Source organism: Perognathus longimembris, chromosome 17 (assembly GCF_023159225.1).
Source record: "Perognathus longimembris pacificus isolate PPM17 chromosome 17, ASM2315922v1, whole genome shotgun sequence".
In the NCBI taxonomy this organism is placed as follows: domain Eukaryota; kingdom Metazoa; phylum Chordata; class Mammalia; order Rodentia; family Heteromyidae; genus Perognathus; species Perognathus longimembris.
Window position 1 is genome coordinate 17181798 of NC_063177.1, and position 23658 is coordinate 17205455.

The 23658-nt window shown below is 47.3% G+C and overlaps 1 protein-coding gene across 10 annotated transcripts in view; it reads right to left on the reverse strand.

The window, feature by feature from the left end:
- Rph3al (rabphilin 3A like (without C2 domains)) overlaps positions 1-23658 on the reverse strand; it is a 128483-nt gene that overhangs the window by 33843 nt on the left and 70982 nt on the right. For 8 of the 10 annotated variants that reach the window (XR_007213661.1, XM_048365080.1, XM_048365079.1 and 5 more), the window contains exon 5: positions 17011-17097. The exons of the other annotated variants lie outside the window; for them this stretch is intronic. Coding sequence is in view for 7 of the 8 variants with exons in the window: in XM_048365080.1 (XP_048221037.1) it covers positions 17011-17097 (87 nt within the window). In the remaining variant the exon portion in view is untranslated. The remainder of the gene's footprint in view (positions 1-17010; positions 17098-23658) is intronic. 10 annotated transcript variants of the gene reach the window in all.

Consider the following 23658-nt stretch of genomic DNA (forward strand, 5'->3'; position numbering starts at 1 on the left):
TGATTCTGCTCCCTAGCAACATACTGAGGATCTATCAGTAAAAAGACTGAACTCAGTGATGTCTTTTGTTCCTTAAAAATAATTCGGGGTAACACTGTCCAAAAAGGAAATGCACTCATTACCTGACTTATGAAGTGGTAACCCCTGGGGCTGGGAATATGGCTTAGGGGTAGAGTGCTTGCCTTGCATGCATGAAGCCCTGGGTTTGATTCCTCAGCACTACATAAACAGAAAAGGCTGGAAGTGGTGCTGTGGCTCAAGTGGTAGAATGCTAGCCTTGAGCAAAAAGAAGCCAGGGACAGTGCTCAGGCCCTGAGTTCAAGACCCAGGACTGTCAAAAAAAAGTGCTTAAAAGTATAATAGTTTAGTTGACCAGCAGAGGAATTAAGATAAAAAGCTTAAGTTGGGTGCTGGTGGCTCATGTCTGCAGACCTAGCAGCTCAAGAAGCTGAGACCTGCAAGATCAAGGTTGAAAGCTACCCCAGGCAGAAAAGTCTCCAAAATAACCAGTAAAATTGTAGACTGGAGGAATGGCTCCAGTAGTAGAGCTCCAGCCTTGAGCAAGAAAGCCATGCAAGAAAACAAGGCTCAGAGTCCAGGTCCTGGTAACTGCATAGTCAACCCATCAGGTAAAGAGCTCAAGAATGAGGGACTCGGGGCTGAGAATATGGCCTAGTGGCAAGAGCGCTTGCCTCGTATATATGAAGCCCTGGGTTCGATTCCCCAGCACCACGTATATAGAAAATGGCCAGAAGTGGCGCTGTGGCTCAAGTGGCAGAGTCCTAGCCTTGAGCAAAAAGAAGCCAGGGGCAGTGCTCAGGCACTGAGTACAAGCCCAGAGACTGGCACACACAAAAAATAAATAAATAAAAGAATGAGGGACTTGTGGTGCTGGAAAATTCATAGTGGTCAACAAAAAAGGACATAGTTCAGTCCAAATAAATAATGTAAACATAACTACAGAATAAAAAATGTGCAAGAAATTTTGTTTCAAAGCAGATACAAAAGAATTAGACAATAGTAATAATTGGATCAGAGTCCCAGATTGTCTCAATGAAAACCAAGTGGCTGGAAATAAAGTCTTTGGGCTTTGGCCGAGCATGATACCTTGGCAAAGATCTCGAGGATCAAGGTTCACAAAACCTCATCTCAATCAATAAAAAGCTGGAAGTGGAAGCATGTATGTATAGGAAGATCTCAGTCCAGGCTGGCCCAGGCATGAGCCTATTTGAAAAATAACTAAGGCATTCAGACACTGGTTGCTAAGGTCTGCAATCCTAGCTGTTCCTTGGGAGGATCTCAGTACAAAGCCAGCTTGGGCAAGAAAGTCCATGAGACTCTTACCTCCAATTAAACATCAAAAAGCCAGAAGTGGTAGTGGCTCATGTGGTAGAACACCAGTCTTGAGTGGAAAAAAAACACAAGAAAGAGCACTGAAGGCCTTGAGTTCAAGCCTCAATACTAGCATACACATTAAAAAAAAAAAAATCTTTGGGTTTCTCATTCTTCATTGTGACAGAAAACTGGTAGTTTTTTTCTATTGTAATATAAGTGATTAGACAAATATTTAAACACTTATCTGTCTAAAACAACCAGCAAACTTAAAATTAGGAAGGTTTATTATCCTGACATACTTAATTTTCTCACTTTTCCTTTTCTTCTCTTCCTCTCATCCTCCCTCCCTTTTCCCCTCTCTGCTGCCCTGCTTTCCTCCCTCATTGCTTTGTTTTATATTTTTCTTTGTTGCTTTTTTTTTCTCTTGGTAGGAATTCAGTTCAGAGTTTTCTCATAGCATGCTACTCTACTTCTGGAAGATAATGCATGCTAACCACTTCTGTAGGGAGAGCTGTGCAGGCAAATTAATCCAAATAGCATTTATTAAAGTTCCTCCTATGTGTTAGGATTGAGCCATGGAAACAAAAATCAAATGTTCTTGGAAATGGCTTATACCCAACTCTGTCTAGGGTCAGCCTGTGTGGTTCCTTCCTTGCCGTCAGAGTCAGGCTCAGTGCTCAGTTCAAACTGGTGGGCAGCATAAGCCAGCCACCAGGCACCCAGGGAGAAGTTGGCAAGTGGCAGGCCTCAGGGAAGACCTGTTAGCAGCCCCCCTTCTCAGCCCAGACTACCAGCTATTTCAAATCCCCAAGTGCTACCTCCTAAATTGAGGTGTTAAATGAAGGCTGAGACTCCTCCCAGGAGTATTAGCATATTTGCATTTTAAAGAATAACATATAACACTTTTTTTTTTTTTTTGGCAGTGCTAGAGATGCTACCCAGGGCCTCAGGCATGGCAGGCAAGAGCTATGCCTCCTAAGCAAGGATTATCAGCCCCAAGACAACAGTTTAAAACCTCTCTCTCTCTCTCTTTCTCTCTCTCTCTCTTTCTCTCTCTCTCTCTCTCTCTCTCTCTCTCTCTCTCTCTCTCTCTGTGTGTGTGTGTGTGTGTGTGTGTGTGTGTGTGTGTGTGTGTGTGTGTGTGTGTGTTGGCCAGCCAGGAGAAAGCCCCCACCATCTCCTGATCCACCCTCAACCCTGGCCAGAAATGCACAAATTCATCCTGCCTGGCCAGTCTCCTGCCTTCCAGATCTGCAGGACGGCTGGTCCCCCTCCAGATGCTCCAAGATGCCCTGCCAGCAATGCAAGGCCCTGACCTCACCAGGAGGTGGGTGAAATTAAGCCCCATGCTGGGGAGGAGGGAAGCACCTGCTCCTTCCCTTTAGCCTGGAGGGCACTGAAGCTGAAGCTGGAGCTGGAGCTGGGCTTTCCCAGGCCTGAGTGCTTCTCTTCTATTCAAGTGGGTTTTGTGTAACCAGGTCAGTCTGGAAGGCAGGCAATTGCCTGCACAACCGAAAGAAAGAAAATGCAGTGCAGGTGGTGGGGGGCATATTCTGAGGAGGCTATCTGTTTTCTTGACAGACAATTTAAGCACTGTGGCTGGATTATTTCAGAACCAGAGGAAGTGTTTGGCTTCCATTAACCCCTGATGAGGGGCTGCTCCTGAGAGGCTCAGGCTCCATCACTACCATCACCAGAGAGAAGCACCCACTCAACCTCCTCACAGGGAGATGGCACCCAAGACTGGCTTTGATGGGGTGGGGGCTGCGCATGATCCTGGAGGTGGAGGAGGCCCTGGGGCAAGCTCACTGGCTCCAACTCTGGCTTCTGTCCTTCTGGGAGCCCACCAATCATGTCCAGGGTCCCTGGGCAGCTCTCCAAGCTCTGGCCGTTCCTGCATTGTCTGGGATATGGAAGGTCCTCAGGGACCACCGATAGCAGGGACATGTTTCTCTCTCTGGCCCTGAACACTGTCTCCTCCCTTTGTCCTGGATAGTTGTGTAGCTCAGCAAATCCCTGGGGAATAAGGCGCTCTTAGCACACCAGTCTCCATTGCCTGCCTGTGTGTCAACATTGGGAACCAAGCCTCCTCTAACTCTTGGTTCACAAGCAGCATAAAATCCTTTTGAATCCCAACATTTAAGTCCCTTCCCTGATCTGCTGCAGGTCTGAGAGAATGTGTCGGGGTGGTATTTGGCGGGGAAGCCACGCTCTGTCCCCAGATGGAGTGAGATGCACACAGGAAATGAATAGGAGCTGGAAGCAGAAAATTGCACAGGCCAATTACAGTGCGGCAGGTCTTTTCAGAGGAGCTTCATGATTTTGATTCAATTCCCAGAACAACAAATATGCCTGTGTTTAAACACAATCTCAGAAAGATGTTCCACAGCCAAAGTGAAAGCACTGACCCCTTCCACCAGCCGGCTTATCAGCAGGGGAAAGTGGGGGAGATCTTCAGTTCAAGGATGTGTTCCTCAATCATGTCTTTCATAATTGCTGAATTCCCCATCAGTCTCATTCTCACTCAGGTAAATTCCTAATTCCGAGGTTCCACAACCTTCTCTGCCATCCCTCCTTAGTACTGCCTACCCACCCCACCTCCCTTTGCATGCTGGGAGATTTGAGGTTTTCCTTTGTATATCACTAATTCAAGCTTATTTGTCAGATTTTAGGGATCTGTCATCTTTTGTGTGTGGGTCTGTGAAATCCAGCATTTATATGAAAGTATTTTATACACAACACAGCTCAGAGCATCACATTCAAACACCTTTACACTCCTCAGGAAACCAAACATTAGCTGGGTGTTGGTGGCTCATGAGTGAAGCTTTAGCTACTTAGGAGGCTGAGATCTGAGGATCAGTTTGAAGTAAGCCCACACAAAAAAGTCCATGAGACTCATATTTCCAATTAACTACTAAAAAGCCAGAAGTGGAGCTGTGGTTCAAGAGGTAGAGCGCTGGTCTTGAGTGAAAAAGCTCAGAGACAGCACCCATTCCTGAGTTCAAGCCCCAAGAATGGCACATGCTATACATGCATGCACGCACACGTGCGCGCGCACACATCCTTCTTGCTTCCTTTTTCCATTCAAAGAATGTTCTAACATTTTGGTGGGATGTGCATTTTGAGCTATTTCTTTTGAAGGAATGAGTATGTTGTTCCAGGGCTGGGTCCCACCTAGAAGCTTAATAAATACTTCCTGAAGGATAGGAACCACCCTCAGTTTCCCCAGTCTCCATCTGTAAGACAGCTGGCTAGGGGGAGGGGCAGAGCAGTGCCAGCCAATGTCACTTGGCAGCTGAAAAACGGGCAGGAAAATTGGATGGAATTTTTATTCAAATTAGTGCAAGAAAAAGACCGAATTGAGATACTTCCTCCTCAGCTTTTCGCCCACTTCCTTAGGGGCATACACCAGAAGGGTGGCATGCCAGGATGTAGTTGGTGACAGGGAGGGGCCAGTTGGGCTAGTGCTCCATCAGTTGATTCATGGGAACACAGAGGGGTCCCCATCTTGTTGTGGTTAAGATTGGCCCCATAGATTAGAGGGCTTCCAACACAGCCAAGCCCTGAGCATGTAGGCTAGGAATTGTGGACTAAGGTGTTTCATAGGGGGTTATGTAGACCCATAGAACCTACTAGGACCTTCCTCAGTCCTTGCCTTGAGTAAGCCCAGGGCTCAGAACCTAAAAAATGGGAAGTCTCAGCTGGGCACCAGTGGCTCATGTCTGTAATCCTAGCTATTCAATAGGCTGAGATCTGAATGTTGTGGTTGGAAGTCAGCCTGGGCAGCAAAGTCTGTGAGACACTCATCTCCAACTAACCAGCCAGAAGGAGAGATGTGGTTCAAGAGGTAGATACCAGCTTTGAGTGAAAAAGCTAAGGGGTGGAGTTCAAGCCCTAGTAGCAAACACATGTGGGGGGGGCACACACATGCATGTGTGCACATGTACACACACACACACACACACACACCAAGTCCTGTGCTCGATGGATATGCTGGGCATTAGAGCATCCCCCCTTTTCTGGATTATTTTTCATTCAGTCAGCCACTAGCTTCTCCACTATATTTGCTTCAAATTTTTTGCTGAAGTTTAACTTTCTTAAAGAGTTCCATCCTTCCCAGTGTACTTTGTGAGTTGTTTTTTGTTGTTTGCTGGCATTGGGGCTTGAACTCAGGGTACTGTCCCTGAGCTTTTCTTTTGCTCAAGACTAGCCCACTTGAGCCATAGCTCCACTTCTGGCTTTCTGTGGTGGTTATTTGGAAATAGGAGTCTCACAGACTTTCCTATCCAAACTGGCTTTGAACCACAATCTTTGGATCTCAGCCTACTGAGTATCTAAAATAAGCTTAGGATTATAGGTATAAGCCACTGTCGCCTGGCCAACTTCATGTTTTTTTAAACTGTGACAAAATGCATAGTGAGCTGGGAATGTGGCTTAGTGGTAGAGGGCTTGCCAAGCATACATGAAGCCCTGGGTTCGAATCCTCAGCGCCACATACACAGAAAAAGCCAGAAGTGGCACTGTGGCTCAAGAGGTAGAGTGCTAGCCTTGAGCAAAAAGAAGCTAGGGACTGTGCTCAGGCCCTGAGTTCAAGCCTCAGGACTGGCAAAAAAAAAAAAAAGAAAAAGCACATAACAGTTCCATTTGAACCATTTTTAGATTTACACAGTTCAATGCCATCGCTGAACTGTGTGTTCACACTGTGCATGGAGTGAACCCATGTGAGAAGTAGAATCCTACAGCATTGGCCCTTTATGATGAGTTAATTCCTCTCAGCACAGAGCCCTCAAGGTCCATCCACGCTGGGACATGTGTCATGATTTCATTCCTTTTGGAGGCCAAATGACACGAATAATATTATGTATGTAACACATTTTGTTTATCTGTTCTTCTGATGATAGACAATTGGTTTGTTTCCATGTCTAAGCTACTATAAATAACTGCTGTGAACATGGCTGTGCTGAGAACCTATTGTCAGTTCTTTTGGGTTTATACTCAGAGACAGAGTGGATAGCAAGGTCATTTTACATAAGTGTGTGTGTGTGTGTGTGTGTGTGTGTGTGTGTGTGTGTGTATGTTGGTCCTGGAGCTTGAATTTAGGGACTGGACTCTTTCCTTGAGCTTTTGTGCTCAAGACTGATGCTCTACCACTTGAGCCACAGCTCCATATCTGGCTTTTTTGATATTTAATTGTAGATAAGAGTCTCATAGTCTTTCCTTCCTGGGTTGGCTTTGAACCATGATCTTCAGATCTCAACTTCCTGAGTAGCTAGGATTACAGGCATGAGCCACAGGTGCCTAGCTCTCTATAACTTTTTGAAGATCTATCATAGTTTCATCAACAGTAGCTGTACTATTTTATATTATAATCAAGAATGTACAGGGTTCCAGTTTCTCATCAGCACTCTTCTCTCTCTCTCTCTCTCTCTCTGTGTGTGTGTGTGTGTGTGTGTGTGTGTGTGTGTGTGTATGTGTCTGCCTTACTAGGGTTTGAACTCAGGGTCTTATGCTCTTTTTTGGCTTTTTCACTCAAAGATACTGCTCTATCACTTCTGGCTTCTTGGTAGTTAATTGGAATTAAGAATCTCACTGACTTTTCTGCCCCAGTTGGCTTTGAACCAGGATCCTTAAATCTTATCCTCCTAAATAGGTAGGTATTCTGCTTTTCTTTTCTTTAATAATATGACCTGGTGGCTGCTTGGGCAATAAACTTTTCTCCCACTTTGCCCAATATACTTGACTTATCTCCCTGTTCTGTCATTTCTTTTCCCTATTCAGCATCCAACAGTCTATGTATCATATTAGTGTGCATTTGTTAGTTCAGTTGTTTCTCATGCCTTATCCACTGCCCCTGCTACATTGTGAACTCAAATCAAGGGTATTTGGCTGTTTGTCTCACTACTACTTTCGTTTGTTGTTTTTTGATTGGTCATGGGGTTTGTACTTGGGGTCTGGGTGCTATCTCTGAACTTTTTTTGCTCAAGGCTAGTACTCTTTTTTTTTTTTTTTGCCAGTCCTGGGCCTTGGACTTAGGGCTTGAGCACTGTCCCTGGCTTCTTTTTGCTCAAGGCTAGGACTCTGCCACTTGAGCCACAGTGCCACTTCTGGCCATTTTCTATATATGTGGTGCTGGGATGTCGAACCCAGAGCTTCATGTATGGGAGGCAAGCACTCTTGCCACTAGGCCATATTCCCAGCCCAAGGCTAGTACTCTAGACACAGTGCCACTTCCAGTTTTCTGGTGGTTAATTGAAGATAAGTCTCACAGACTTTCCTACCCAGGTTGGCTTTGAAAGGTGATCCTCAGATCTCAGCCTCTTCAGTAGCTAGGATTATAGGCATGAGCCTTTGGTGCCTGGCTTCACTACTCTTTTCTAAGGGCCTAAACATAGTAAATAATCAGTGAATAGTAGATGAATGGGCAAAAAAGATAAGGTAGTGTTGCTCAAAGGCATTTTGGAGGAAGACACATCTGGCTTCCAGTCCTGACTTCATAAATTCCTCCCTGGTCTCTGGGCCAGCAAGTTCCCTCTCCAAGCCTGGTATTCTACCTGTCACAAAGGGACAACTGCCCCTCTATGTCCCTCACTGGGTTCCAGTGGGGATAATGAGATTTTGGCTGCTTGGACAGTAGCATGGCTCATGTCCATAATCAATAATTGAATTCTTTGGTGGATGTGGGCATGGACAATTAGCTTGGAGGGCAGACAGTGTGGTGTGGTAGTGAAGGGTACTCTTCTTGGGTCTGCTGCCACTCAAGCATCTCACTGGATGAGATCATCCAGTGCAGAGGCTCGGGTAGGTAGGCACCCAGAACAGTGGTGGGGAAGTGGTGAGAGTGGTTCACTGGCGGGGGGGGGGCGATGACTGCTATGGGGGTCAGCACTAGGCAGACCACCTTGAGACCTGGCAGGCATCAGAAGCCTGTTCCTACTGCCACTTGCATGTGTGTGGGAGGCCAGAAGGGAGTGCTGATAGTGGGTCCATTTGGCAGAGCTGTGGCAGCGTGGGAGGTGACCAACACATGAGGAAGTGTGACCATCCGGGTCCCCCAGGGACGTTGTGACAGCAGCCCAGAGCAAGCCAGGCGCAGATGGCAGGGCGCTTCAGCAGCTACCCGCCCGAGTGCCAGCCACCCACTCTTAGGCGCACTCACGGGCCTGTGGAGGGGGCCCTCTGGCAAAGCTGTTTGCAGTACAAGTCCAAACTGCAAGGAGCGGGAGGACCAGGAGACAACCAGCACGGAGAGACAGATGGCTGCCTACAGCAAGCACAAGCTGCACACCCAGGAGGCAGGTGCCAAGGATGCTGGGTTTGCTTGGCTTGGATGGCTGGTTCCCACTGGAGACTGGCTGGGAAGGAGGGAGCCTCTGATTCTCCTTCACCCTCTGCAGGCCCAGGGGAGTTACTGGTTACCTCCAACATGAGTGTAATAAAAGCCAGTCCACAAATTCCCTTCAGTCAGTCAACAAACAGGAGTCAGAGTGCAGGGGGAAGGACTCCAAAACCATCCCCAGTAGACACAGTGGGTCACCAGTCAGGATCCTTTGGGATGAGACGGGTGAGAAATCAAAGATTCCCTGATGGGAAAAGGTCCTAAAGTGATCAGAGCAAGGACATTTCTTTGCCAATTTCCCCTTCCATCAACAAACAATTCCTGAGCACCTGTATATGCAGAACACTGCAGGAGAAGCAGTAAGTGTTGGCTGAAGCCCGGCCTCTGCTGAGTTATAATCACGATGACTGCGAATCTGGGAATGCAAAGCAAAGGCTGAACAGAGGGGAAAGGAGGCTCTAATTGTATTAATCAGCTTTCAATTACTTACAAATTGGTCTTTACCCCTGCCTAGCTTGTCTCCCCCTCACCCCCCGCCCAGATAACAAAGCCTTCATTCTCAGAAGCCTTTTAAGACAGTGCTACCTGTTAAAGGCTGGGGGAGTGACTGGTTTTGAGAATCCTGGGGAATCTAGATTCCAATTAACCTTTCCACTGATTGCAGGACAACCTGGAGTGAGTCACTACTGTGTGGGCTTTTTCTTCTTCTTTTTTTTTCTTTTCTTATGGATAAGGAATAAAGGCTAAACAATAAAGGAATGAATTTCTAGTTTGCAACATTGGTTTAGAAGCCATCACCACAGTCTCTCCAAACCCCAAGTGACACCCCCCCCCCCATGAAAGCAGGTGAAAGATATTGACAAACTTCAATGCAGAAGGGATGGCAAAGTTAAGTCTATAGTGTCATGGCCCACTTAGGCTTGCTGGCCTTCCAGGGGGCAGGGGACAAGGTGTTATGCCTGCTGGGCAGCTTTCCTGACACAGCAGAGCTATTGGTTTCTGGTAGCACACAGGGCCATCATTCCTTCTCCAACCCTGTCACCATTCCCAAGAGACATGGACACAGCCAGGGTGGCCAGGGGAGGTACAAGAGGGAAGGTGAATTTCCTTAGGTCAGGCTCTGCACAGGAAAACAGAAAGTAGAGCTGAAGATACTGCAAAGCCAGGGTCTGCAGTCTTTCACACTCTCCTCAACACTGAGGATTCTTGAGGACCAGCTCACAGAAAAGATGGTAATGTGGAAATGCCTTCTCCTGGGTACCAGGTATCCCACATTAAAACCCCATACACAGGGAAAGGGCTGGGAGAGATCTTCCTACCACCTCCTGGTCATCCTCATCTGCTGGGCTCTCTGCATCTAAAGATGGATAGATAGGGTAGGGGTGGGAAACTGAGTCTGGGAAAATTGTCCATAGAAATGGGGAGGGTGGGCTGGGAATATGGCCTAATGGTAAAGTGCTTGCCTTACATACATGAAGCCCTGGGTTCGATTCCTCAGTACCACATACATAGGAAAAGCCAGAAGTGGCACTGTGGCTCAAGTGGTAGAGTGCTAGCCTTGAGCAAAAAGAAGCCAGGGACAGTGCTCAGGCCCTGAGTTCAAGCCCTAGGACTGGCAAAAAAAAAAAAAAGTGGGGAGGGTGAGACATGCAGTGGCCCATGCCTGTCATCTTAGTTACTTGGGAGACAGAGATTGGAAGGATTACAGTTTGGAGCCAGCCTAGGCAAAATGTTTGTGAGATCTCCATTTCAATCAGTGAAGCTAGGCATGGTGGCTCATGACTCTCATTGTCATCCTAGCTGTACAGGTTGTTGGTGCTAGGAGGACTGTGGTCTGAGACCAGCCCTTGGTAAAAATATGAGACTGTACCTGAAAAGAAACTAAGGGGAAAGAGGCTGAGGGCGTGGCTGAAATGGTAGAGTTCCTTCCTAGTAAGTGTGAAACTCTGAATTCAATCCACACACACCTGCATGTGGAAGTCTGAGTGAACATACATGCCAGGCTTCAGAGATAATTAGACAATTGTTTGGTGTCTGGAAAGATAAAGACTGGCCTTCTCTGAAATATAGGCAAGAGAAGAAAACAAGGAAAATGAGGAAAGGATGGAGGACTACAAGGAAACCAGAGTGGAGAGGCTGAAGCCAAACCCACCCTGGGTACAGGAGAGGGCAGAGGTGACCTCAGAGGAAATGGAAATGACTGGAGAGGACACGCCCATCTGTGGTCACAGGAGCTTCAGTGGGTACAGCAACTTGGGAAAATGAGAATGTGCCTCAGCCCCAGGGGGACTCCCTTGTTCTAGGTGATCTAGGTGACACAAATGGTGAGAGACCACTCACCAAAACCATCCAGCACCCAGAGCAGAATGGCAATCAGGGAAGTAGAGGGAAGAGGAGAGTCACTAGGAGGGAACAGGGACAGCAATGACAGCAAGGGGATGGTGAATTTCAAAAAAAGCAAGTGCAGAAAAACACACAGGGCTCCATCTTATTTCTTTCACATTGAAAGGCAGGCATGGTGATGATCTACATCGTGGCTCAGGTGGTGGCTGGCTGCTTTTCATTAACATTGTTTTTTTTGGTGTGGAATGGAACCTATACACAAGCCCTGTTATGATTCTCTAAACTGTATTCACATAGCTTTTGTTTTTGCAAAGGGTGAAGAGGAGTCTTGCAATGTTGCTCAGGCTCTCCCTTAATTTCTGGGCTTAAGCAATTCTCCTTCTTCAGCTTCCTGAGACTATAGATGTATGTCTCCATGCCCAGCACATACAAATGGTTTTCAAGGCCCTTCCCCATTTCAGCTATTTATAAACACACATACATGTGCTCCTATCAAGATAAAACCCAGGGCTGGGAATATGGCCTAGTGGCAAGAGTGTTTGCCTCCTACACATGAAGCTCTCGGTTCCATTCCCCAGCACCACATATATGGAAAACGGCCAGAAGGGGCGCTGTGGCTCAGGTGGCAGAGTGCTAGCCTTGAGTGGGAAGAAGCCAGGGACGGTGCTCAGGCCCTGAGTCCAAGGCCCAGGACTGGCCAAAAAAAAGATAAAACCCAGCAAACTACCTAAGTGGGGCAAAACAAAATCAGTTATATGGAAGAAAAATTTTTAAGATTTTTTTTTTCCATTATGGAGGGAATTGCACATGAGATAGAAGAAGATGAAGGCAGAGGATGGAAACAGAACCTGCCAAGAACAAATACCATCATCTGGGGGGACAAAGCAATGTGCTAAAGCACTCTGAGAAGCTTTCCTGGGTTAAACACACAAATGCCCTATGTTTTTTCTGGACAAAAGTCAGTGAAAATGGTCCCTGTATATCCAGACAAAAACGTGCATTCCCAAATATGAAAAGAGCCCCAACAGGTTATTTAAAGCAGTGCAAGTCTGATGATAGACTTCTCTCCGGCATGTCTCTGGTGCCGCCTTTGACACATGGGTCCTGCTGACTCTCTGGTAACGTGCAAGGTCTCATGCCATCCCTTCCCTTCCTCTCCTCTGTGACTTCACACATGGCCCTGCTTGTCCTTCTGTGCTGTGTGCTTAAACTGCCATCGAGTTTCCTCGTCCTTTCCTGGGTAGCCCTGATTTTGGGCAGTGGTGGGGTTTGGCTTCAAGGCCTTGTACTTGCTAGGCAGGTCTCTCCCTCTTGAGCCACACCCCCAGTCCTTTCCAGTTTTAGTTATTATTATTTTTTTAGATAGGGTCTTGCATTTTTTTGCCTGGGTCTAGCTTGGGCTGTGATCCTTCTGAGATGACAAGCATGGACCACCATGCTCAGCTGAAGTGCTATTTAATTGGCCCAATGAAGGAAGGTTTCTTTAAATCTTGAACACATGATCGTTTATTAATTGGCCAGCAAGCTGACCAAGCAAGTGACTAAGGAGAGTTCCAGTCCTCAGAGGGCATAGAGAGGAGGGGATCAGTAGAGTGGGAAAAGGAAATGCTGGTGAGAAGCTGAAGATAAGGAAACAATGGCGGCCGTTACTAGGAATGACAAGGCTCGCTGCTCCAAGAAATGATGGAAGAAATACAACTCAATTGACTTTCTACAATTCATTGATGGTACTTCTCTTTTGTAGAAAGGAAAATGGCTCCTTTGGTTATTTTTCAAGTTTGGTTGTACATTTTTCAAAGGTCTTGTATGTTCATTTGGCCTCTATGCCTTCTCTTATATCTTTTAATTAAATAATTATAAAAGCACCCTTATCTACAGTCTCTGTCACTGTTTCCCTATTATGGCACATTCCCCGGGTACCAATGCTTCTAATTGCCATGTCTGCTGGCTCTTCCTGGTGCTGTTGCTTTTTTTTCTGTGGTTGGCAGACAAAGAGGGCAAGACCCACTGCACTGTGAGTGTGAAAGATCACCATCAGTTGTATTCTCAGTCAAGTTGTCTTTCTGCATAAAGGCAACAATTATCAGCAAAGAATTCAGAAAGCAGACCATCGTGTGCCCTTGTTTTTAAAAATTGCACTGAATTATACACCAGCTAATTATGAGATAAATGAGAATAATAACAAGGGTCTATAAGAAAAGAAGGGAAATCAGTGCTGACATTTCCTTTTGGCTCTCAGGATGTCTTCTGAGGCTGTAATCTAAGAGGCAGGCAAGGAGTAGGAGTGGGAGGAATGGGAGGCTTGGTGTTTCCCATGAGGAATTAAATCACTGCCATGGAATCTTGTTTCTAGCTTCCGTGTGTCCATGTGCCTGGCTAGTGTGCATGAGGCCCTGAGATGATATTTATATCACATTTAAAAAATATTTGGTCGTTTGGTTCTATTTTGGCAGTACTAGGGTTTGAACTCAGGGCCTCAAGTCAGCTAAGCAGGTACTCTACCACTAGAACTATGTCTTTCAGCCCTTTTGCTTTGCTTATTTTTCAGATAGGTTAACATGTTTTTGCCTCACATCATGACCCTCCTACCTAAGCCTTTAGTCTAGCTCAAATTACAGATGTGAGCTGTCCTGCTTGGTACCTTGAGGTAGAAGTCTCATTAACATTTTGCTCAGGCTGGCCTCAAACCACAAATCTCTTGATCTCTACCTCCTGAGTAGTTGGGATTACAGGTATGAGCCATCGTGCCTGGCCCTTAAAGAAAATGAGAAGTGTAGCAACATTCCAGAATGTAGCTAGCTAAACAATACAAAATATGAATAATAAAACATCATCGCCATTGGCTCTGATAATATAGCAAACAATTTATTCTTAACACAGTAACCAGAATTTCCTTAAAAGATGAAGGCCACTTCCTGTACTTGAGACCCTTTCAAAGGCTCCTCATTTCACTAAGTATAACATCCAACATTCTTACAATGGTTCACATGGACCACCACGGTCTGATTTTGTCCCCAGCCCTGACATTTTTCCAGCCACATTTGGTTTCCTTGCTGTTACTGGAACCTACCAATTGTACCCCTGCCTTAGGCTCTTTGCACTTGCCATAGCTCCTCTACTTTCCTTCCATAGTGTACTTTGGATCTCTAAAGATCATTTAGCAAATGAGTCCCTCACTTGCTCACAGGACCCCTTCCATGCTATGCCTTGAATAGTTTATCAATATCTGTGAAGTTGTCTTACAGTTGACCCTCCTGTGTTTTCAGTCTCCCTCCTATTAGAAGAGCTGTCTTTCCAGGGACATAGAAGACACTCAATAAATCTGTGAATTCCCAAATGAATAAATGCATTAGACTGGAAACTCCCCAGGTGCAGCGGGACTGAGGCCCATGTCACTGAATCATTTATGTGCCTAAAACAGGAGCCAACGCCAGCTCGACAGTACCAGGAACACTTCCCCTGCATCCAACTCACTCCCGAAAAGCTACTTGCATTGACAGCAGAGCTAGTGGCAGGGAAACACTGGCAGGAGAGGGAGATAAGAGTTCCCAGCACAGAGTGCAGGAGAGTTTCCAGCAGAAAAAAATCCGAGCTATTCTGTCAGGATTTGCCTTTTGCAGTGAGGAGCCAACTCCAAGTTCTTATCTCACAATCAGCTACACATACTGCACTCTGTGTGGTACTTAAAACCTGACATTTTTGGTGCCCTTTCTGTTTACTTTTCTCTTTGTTATGATTAGATAATTTTCTAAGAGAAAAATGGCATCAGGAAACCAATTTCCCTGACACCCCTCCCCCCAATCAAAAGCAGACAGGAAACTTCAGTGTCTGGGCACCATACCCATTGATTTAGGTACCACATGCACCGCTTATAGGCAGCTATACAAAATGCCTGTGGGATGCCTGGTGCTGCCAGAGCTAGCGTCTCCATCTTGCTAAGCTTTATCAGCTCCTAAGAATTCAAGGGCAAACTGATAGCATAATGCAAAGACTCATATTCTTGGCCTTGGGAAAGATAAGAAAACACATCCAAAGCTATTTCAGACTTTTCTGGGCATAGGCGTGCTTTGCTAGATGTCTCCCTGGTGCATTAGGTGAGGACTGTTAAGCACTGTGTGGGCAGCTTGTGATGAGGTGGACAGGGCAGCAGCTTCCCATCGATTCCATTGGGCTTGGCCTTTGCCCTCCACCCACTTCTTTTTTCTTGATGGTTCCTTGACCTCTGACCTCTGAAACTATAACTTCATCTTGCTAAGGTGCTCCCCTCATGAAAGTTTTGAAGGATTTCCCCCCTCATGGACATTCAATATCTGCATCTTAAAGAGGGGCCTTTAAAAAGCAAGAAGAACCTCATTTCAAAGGCAGACCTCCTGGTTGGGGGGAAGGGAAACATCTAATATATTTTGCATGCTGGATATCCTGAGCTCGTGGAATTCTCAAAGCAGCACTATGAAGTGAGTGTTACCATCTCCATTTAGGACCCAATGTCAGTGCCCACTTTGAGACCCTGCCTTCACTCTTTCAGACACATAGGTGAAATATATTTTTTTACTTATAATGATAGATGGGACTATTTTTTAAAACATGTAAACTAATTTGTGCTCTGAAACAAAATATACATCACAGTGGATCAGAAACTCATATCATTTGCTTAAAAAAATTTTTTTTGTTTCTCTATTTGACCCAGAGTGGCCTCAAACTCACAAACTTCCTTCCTCAGGTACACATCTGTACTAAGACTATAGGCATGTACCACCACACCTGCCTACTTTCTATTTTGAGGGGCCGAACACACTGCCTGTAAAGTTGTAGGTAGGTGGTGGCAGCTGGGAGATGGGTCTTCCTGGATATGGGAACTTCAAATGTCCCATGGAAGGTGGGGGACCAGAGCCAAGACACTAAAAATGGGGCTTGTGATAGGGTTTGCCACCTGGGAGAGGAGGCTGAAACCAGCAGAGCCCAGCTCCAAGTCAGGAATGCATCTGAGAGAGAGTGGGCAGCTGCCCACACAGCAGGGCCGGGGCCAGGCTCCCATGCTCTGGGAATAATCCCATTATCCCCACGGACGAGCAGCTCATGATGAATCCAGGGCACCTGGCTCCTGCCTAGGGGACCGAGGACCCCAGTGGATGGAGCTGTGGCATCACTCTTCAAGGGGAGCAGTTAAGAGCTATTTTCCATATGTCTTCCAGAAGATGAAATGATAATAGTTAAGGGTGTTATGGCTGAGCATTTTCCAGGACTGAAAACATGGTACAGATCCTCACATGAAAAGCACATACCAAGTGTCAAACAGAATACATAAAAAGACAACACAGATATGGAGAGCTGGAGACAGAGAAACGCACCCTCTGCCCAGCTCCTTGTGTTTCTGCTCTGCATCCCCAGAAGTTGCCCGCTGTAGCCAGAGCACTGTTTGGCTCCATTCTGATCTCAGGGCAGTGAGGAAGCCTTCAACTTCCTCCTCATACACAGGGTTAGAACTGGGATGACCACCCTAGCACCAGGAAGGACTTTGTGGGTGGCAGAATCCCATCAGACCATGGCTGTACTTGGTTTCCATTACACAAAGTCACTTAGTCTCTGTACCTCCATTTCCCCATCAGGAAAAGAGAGATATGAAGAGGTCCCACCTACAGGGTATGTAGGGAAGAAACCCATGAATGGATGGATGTAAGGGGCTTAGCACACTTTAGTAGATGTCAACCCAGAGTAGGCACAACTGTTGCCATAGCAACAGCACCCAGTACCACATACTTCACTCAGAGTGAGGGGGCTTCTCACTGACAGCAGAGGCACAGAATGAGGGCCCAGGACCATCTCTGTACAGGAAGATGGCAAGCCAGCAGTGTGTCCTTCCCACTCTTCTCTCCTGGGTGATCCCTCTTGACCTCCAGAGAAGCCCCTGGCAATGACTATAACTGACGAACCCCTATGTGTAAGGCTCCCCACAGTCACCCCAGCCCACCCTGTCCCTGAGCCTGGGCCCTCCCTACCTCTCTTTGCTCGCTGCAGATCTTACACAGCCACAGGGGCCGCTTCTGGCCAGGGGTGACCTCGATCCCACATTTGGTGCAGACTTTCTACAAGAGAGAGGACATAGACATGTCAGTACTTAGTCACTTCCTCCTTGGCTGAGGGTTGGGGACAGTGGCAGCCAGAGGACAGACACTTTATCAACTTCACTGGGGTCGGCTTTAGCTTCAGGATACAAGGACAGATCTCCCCAAAGGCAGAGATAATCTAAAACTCCTTGCTCAACTTTGGAGCACAGCAGGGACACCCCATCCATGCATCTCCATGCTAAAAGTCCACCCCCCCCCCCCGCCCCCGTAGTTCTGTGCTGTTAACACCACATCAAAAACCAAGCTCATTGATCGGCACAGTTGCAGGGTTACCAGCAGGACAGAACTGAAAATTACCCAAATGCCCAATACCAGGGAAGGTGCCGAGAAACATGGCATGGGGGTGATGCAGCCTACACAGAACAACCTGTGCAGCCACCAGAAACATGCACTGAAATACTGTCCTTCAACAAAGAAATTAAACACACACACACACACACACACACACACACACACACACACACACACACACACACACAATGTACCTAACCACTCAGGAAAGAAAAATACTGGTGACATTTTGAGCTTGCACTTTATGCCAGGTCCCTTCATTTAAAAAATTCGCAAGATTCCTATGGTGATCTTGAGGATGGGGCTTAGTTTTCAGGAGGAATTCAGGGAATGGAGGACTCTGAGAATTTGCCTAAGACCCAGGAGCAAGTGAGGATGGGGTTCAAGGCTGACTCTAGAACATTCCATCATTTCCTCTGCATACACAGATAGTCAGAATGTAGATTCTATGTTTTTCCATCTGCAGGGTTGTTTAAGCTCCTAACTTCTAAATACATATTTTGCTTTCCCTAGAGGCACAGCAACAAGCCTTGGTGAGGAAGGCCAGGATAAACACACTGGGAGGCAGAGGTGGACTTGTTGGGGCTCAGGCTGGCTCTGGGCCCACTAGGCGAAGTATGATTCAATGATGGCAGCTCCTTCCAAAGGGGTGGGGGATGGGACTCTGCCTTGGCTCCCTGAAGGGGTGAGGGCTCTCTCCTCCGTCCCCTGCAGAGGGATGGTGGGAATCTGTTACTTGGCCTTTTCTGCAGGCTGCCAACTGAGCAAGGCACACACCTCTCGGAGGAGAGGGAAATGTCACCGACTTGGCTTCCCAAAGCATGTGTCACCATCCTGATTGGGAGGCTGAGCTGGGCTCTGCAGGAGAGGAGGCAGCCAGTACCCATGGAAGGGAAGCTATGACACATCCGTGGGGGCACAATTGGCCCCCATCCGAGGATCAGGTGCAAAAAAATGTCACTTCTCTGTTTCTCCAAGTAAAATAGGATCTGTTCCAAGCTCTAGTCCTCTGGGCTGGCAGGGAAGTCATTCCCAGACCTCATCACCCTGGGGCCATTCCACTGGGGAGTCTACCTGGGGCACAGCCCACTGTTATCTGCTGGCCCTTTTGGCTCTCAGGGTCAACTAAAAGGCAGGCACACACCTCAGTGTTAGTGTTTGCTTTGGGATCTTTGCCAGGCTGAGGGATGAACTGTCTCAAGGACCAATCAACTGCATCCCTGGACCATAAGCTACTAACCTTGCCCTGTTCCTAGGGCTGTGTCTCCTCTTCTTCTCATCTCTCACCCTTATCCTCTCACTTCTAGGGCAAGACCAACCACCACTCACAAGGTCTCTCCTCCCTGGGGAAAGGAGAGAGGAAAGAGGCACGGAAGCCAGATGACTTGGTCTTTCCTTTAGATGAACAGTAGTGTGTGAAGGTGGTGTGGCCTCAGAGAGGCCAGATTTTTCCTGCTATATTCTTTCTTTCTTGTTTGGTGGTACTGGGGTTTGAACTCAGGGCCTTGTACTTGCTAGACAGGCACTCTACCACTTGAGCCATTCCCCCAGCCCTTTTTTGCTTCAGTTATTTTTCAGATAAGGTCTCATAAATTTTTTCCTGGGGTAAGCCTTGGACCCTAATCCTCCTGCCAACCTAACTCACATAGCTCGGATTACAAGTGTGTGCCACCATACCTGGCTTTCTATTATACTGTTTATATCTGTATGGGGTTCATTGGCAGTGTAACCTAAAACAGAGTGCTCTGACCCTCTCAAAGCCATGGAATGAACTGTCATCTTGAAAATCAGGTAGGAATGAAACACCAATGGCTATCATTTACTGAGCAATCATATGTGCCAGGCACAGTGATCCTGGCCACTAATTATGAAGGAAGGGGTATGGGGATCCCCCTAGTAATGGAGGCCTTATATTATAGGCATCTATAGCCACACAGCTAGGCAGCAACAAAGCTCAGGAGAGTGATCACACACTTCCCTCCCAGCTGCCAGGGGACCTTCTATTTTTTCTGGGAAGGAGACCCATGCTGTTCTGAGCCCCTCCAGAGGAGAAGGAGGAGCGTGAATGATGGAAGGGAAAAGAGGCCTAGGGTCCAGGTGTTTGGATTACTGTTTCCTAAGGAGGCTAACCCCCAGTTTGCTGGATTCAGGTGCAGCCAGAACATGCTTCCCAATGCTGGCTCACAGTCAGTCTGGTCTGTCCTGAGCTCTCTCAGCTCTCTCTAGCTGCAGACTGAAAGCCCAGGCTCAGCAGCCTCCATGATACCTGCAGGCCTCCCCATAGCCTGGTGGCCACCCTCCCCTATATACACAGACAAGGGTGAGGGAACAGTGCAGCCTGGGACCCTATCTGTATCAGCTGCTATAACATAAGTCTCCTTGATTAAAACCAGGTGCCGGTGGCTCACGCCTGTAACCCCAGCTACTGGGGAAACTGACATCTGAGGATCGTGGTTCAAAGCCAGCCCAGGTAGGAAAGTTTGTGAGATTCTTATCTCCAATTAACCACCTGAAAACCAGGAAGTGGGGCTGTGGCTCAAGTGGTAGAGTGCTAACCTTGAGCATAAAAGCCCAGGGATAGTACCTAGGCCCTGAATTCAAGTTCTAGGACCAGCACAAAAGAAAGGGGGAAAAAAGTACCCTAGATTGGCAGGTGGAAACAACAGAACTTTTTTCTCAGTTCTGGAGGTCGGAGCGCCTAATCAGGTGTGATACTGGCATAGTGTGTCCTGGTTTGTGGACAGCCACCTTACTGTGTCCTGTCATGATGGAGAGACACACTCTGGTCCCTTCAAAGCCCTGCTGAACTGTGCCTCCTGAGATGCAGCCCTCACCCTTGGCAGGGCAGCCTCTGAGAGAACTGTAGCTATTGATCAGATGCAGTGAGGCCTGGCTTTGCCCTGTTCATCTCTGTCTTCCAGCCCAGGGCTGTCTGTGCTCTGCATGGCACCCTGCATGCAATGCTCACCTGGGTGAGCAAGTGGGAAGGTTGGTGTGAGCCAGCAGAGGCAGGTAGAGATGGGGATACACAGACACAGAATGCCTGGGAGCACATGTATCTGATTAGAGCATCTTGGTGGCTGTCAGGGACAGTTCCCCCCCACCCCGGGAGGGGCACCCTCATGACCTATCTAAGCCAAATCAACTCCCAAAGGGCTCACCTCCAAGCATCAACCCTTAGAAGTGAGGGCTCACTACATGGATTTCAGGGACATACATTCCTCCCAGCACAGTCTTCTTCAGGACTGTGTGGGAAATGCCCCAGGGAGCTAGCAGCTAATTGGTGTAGAGCCACATATGCCCGGAACTCTGCTGCAAACAGCAGGCTCACTACATGCTCTTGGGCAAACCCAATGAGCATTAAGGCATGAGTTGGCTCCACCCCAAGCCTGCACCTCCTGTAAAGTCCCGAAGTAAAGGTGTCTGTTACCTGTTGGCTATTGATTACATCATATACTGGGTGATTTGCCTACATAGGCTTTGAAACTGCACAATAAACTAGATCTGTACCTCAAGTGTGGTCTCCGGAGTCTGTCTCACCCCGGGGCCCCTCTTCTTCCATGACTCCGTCTCCACCTGCCCCGCAAGCTGCTGGCCGGCAGCGACTGCAACAACTGCAGCAAGACTGGGCTCTTCTTTACATGTGCAGGTTGAGGGTCCCAGAAATGGGATTATATCTATATCATCTTTTTTTCTTCTCTGCCCTCCTGAGCACTGCAGCTCCTGCTACCCTGCGTTCCATCACCACCTTTATGTTCCTAAGTCCTGCTGAGGGCTCCTGCACAGGCAATGTGGCCTGGCACAGGGGCACAGCTTTCTGTGAGGTAGACATAGGCCTGGGCAATCTATTTGCAGCCCCTCCAAGCCTCAACTGTTCCCATCTGTAAAATGAGATATTTGTTCTGAAGGGCTGCTTTGGGACTAACTGAGATGTACACGCAAAGTTCCCAGCACATAATAAACGCAAAATGAATGCCAAAGTTATTAGTGACAGCTTCATTACACCCTGTCTAAAACTCTGCATGATTCTCAAATAGGCCTGCACTGTCTAATTCAGAGGCCACCAGCAAAGGTGGCTATTTAAAGTGAAATCAGGCTGGGAGTATAGTTGCTTAGCATGCTCAAAAGCCCTGGGTTCTATCCCTCAAAATGATGATGATGATTACAATTCAACAAAAGCACTGAGCTCACTTCACATACTCACATGGCTGCCACTCGTGGCTGGTAGCTATGCTAGGACAACTCAGAAGCAAAACATTTTATCATGTTCTGCTGGCCACCACTGGACTGCAGAACCCAGTGCCCAGGCTCCATGTAGATGCTCCCATGCATGTGCTCCCAGGCATTCTGTGTCTGTCTATCCCAATCCCTACCCATCCCTGCTGGCTCACACCAACCTTCCCACTTGCTCACCCAGGTGAGCATTGCATGCAGGGTGCCATGCAGAGCACAGACAGCCCTGGGCTGGAAGACAGAGATGAACAGGGCAAAGCCAGGCCTCACTGCATCTGATCAATAGCTACAGTTCTCTCAGAGGCTGCCCTGCCAAGGGTGAGGGCTTCTCAGCTGCATCCCAGGAGGCACAGTTCAGCAGGGCTTTGAAGAATGAACATGTATACCCTCGGTTAATTCCATCTGACCGACTGAACATCTATGCTATTAGGGGCAGAAAACAAAACAAAGAGAGAATTCATGGGTGAACAAATGCAGCAGTGGTACTCACTAGACACTATGTTGAAAATGAACTATACAACTTGTAGGTGGGGAAGGGAGGGAAAAACTGAGAGACAGCAAGGGAAGGGGTGACATCGTCCAAAAAGAAATGTATTCTTTATCTGACTTACATAACTATAACCCCTCTGTATATCACCTTTATAATAACAATAAAAGAAGAGAGAGGGTGAAAATTCACAAAAGACAAGGCAAGGGCTGGGAATGTGGCTTAGTGGTAGAGTGCTTGCCTAGCATGCATGAATCCCTGGGTTTGATTCCTCAGTACCACATAAACAGAAAAAGGCAGAAGTGGCACTGGGCTCAAGTGGTAGAATGCTAGCCTTGAGCACAGAAAGGCTCAGGGCTAGAGACCAGGCTCTAATTTCAAGCACTAGTACTGGCAAAAAAAAAAAAAAGGTTTGTACAGAAGACAAGGCAAGGCTGGGAAGATAGCTTAGTGGTAGAGTGTTTGCCTCATATACATGAAGCCTTGGGTTCAATTCCTCAGCACCACATATATAGAAATAGCCAGAAGAGGTGCTGTGGCTCAAGTGGTAAAGTGCTAGCCTTGAGCAAAAAGAAGCCAGAGACAGTGCTCAGGCTCTGACTTCAAGCCCCAGGACTGGCAAAATAAATACATAAATAAATAAATTCAAAAATTCCAAAGGCAAGGTAATAGATGTCTATGTAATCCCACCTATATAGGAGGTCGAGACGAGGGATTGCCAAGTTTAAGGCCAGCCTAGGCAAATGCAATAAGACCCTGACTCAAAAAAAAAAAGAGAGAAGAAAAAATGCCAACCAACCAACTAACCAAACAGGCTGGAGATGTAGCATTAGAGGTGGAGATTGTTTGGCATATATAACAGCTTGAGTTCAATCCTTAACAAGAGGGAAACAATTTTGTCCTATTCTTTGCTCACAGACTCAGAGATACACAGCCACCAGCCTGGAGACAGGAGCAGCATGGAACAGTCTCCCTTCAGAGATAAGGTAAAAGGCTATAGGTCAGCTCCAGTCTGAAACACTAGAGGAAGGAGGTTGGTAGACCATCGCAGCTGCTACCTTCCCTAGCAAGGGCCCCAGTGCTGCCTGGTCCCCAGGAGCCAATGAAGGCCGGGTAGAGAAAAAGCCACTCCTGCTGCTCCTTGGGCAGAAAGTGTGGCAGTGAGGGCTTTTTCCCCAATGTCCCCTCCACTTCTTCCTTGTCTTTCAGGGTACTAAAGGAGTCAAGAAGGTGGCACAGGGGCACAACTATGCATACCCCTGTGTATGTACAGCTATTATCAGGCTACATTCACATCACTGGCAGAAGGCAGAGTCAGGTCCTGCCACCTCTCAGTCATCTTCACTGACCTGTAGCATCTCTGGCTGGTGGGGAGCAGGGGGGACTTGGGGGCTCCTAAGAGGCTAGGCCCCCAAAATGACAACATAATCTAATTCAAATAATACACAATTGCTTTTCTTTTAAATCTCAGAGCAATAAGAGAATAATGAACCTTTTTCCCTTGAGCG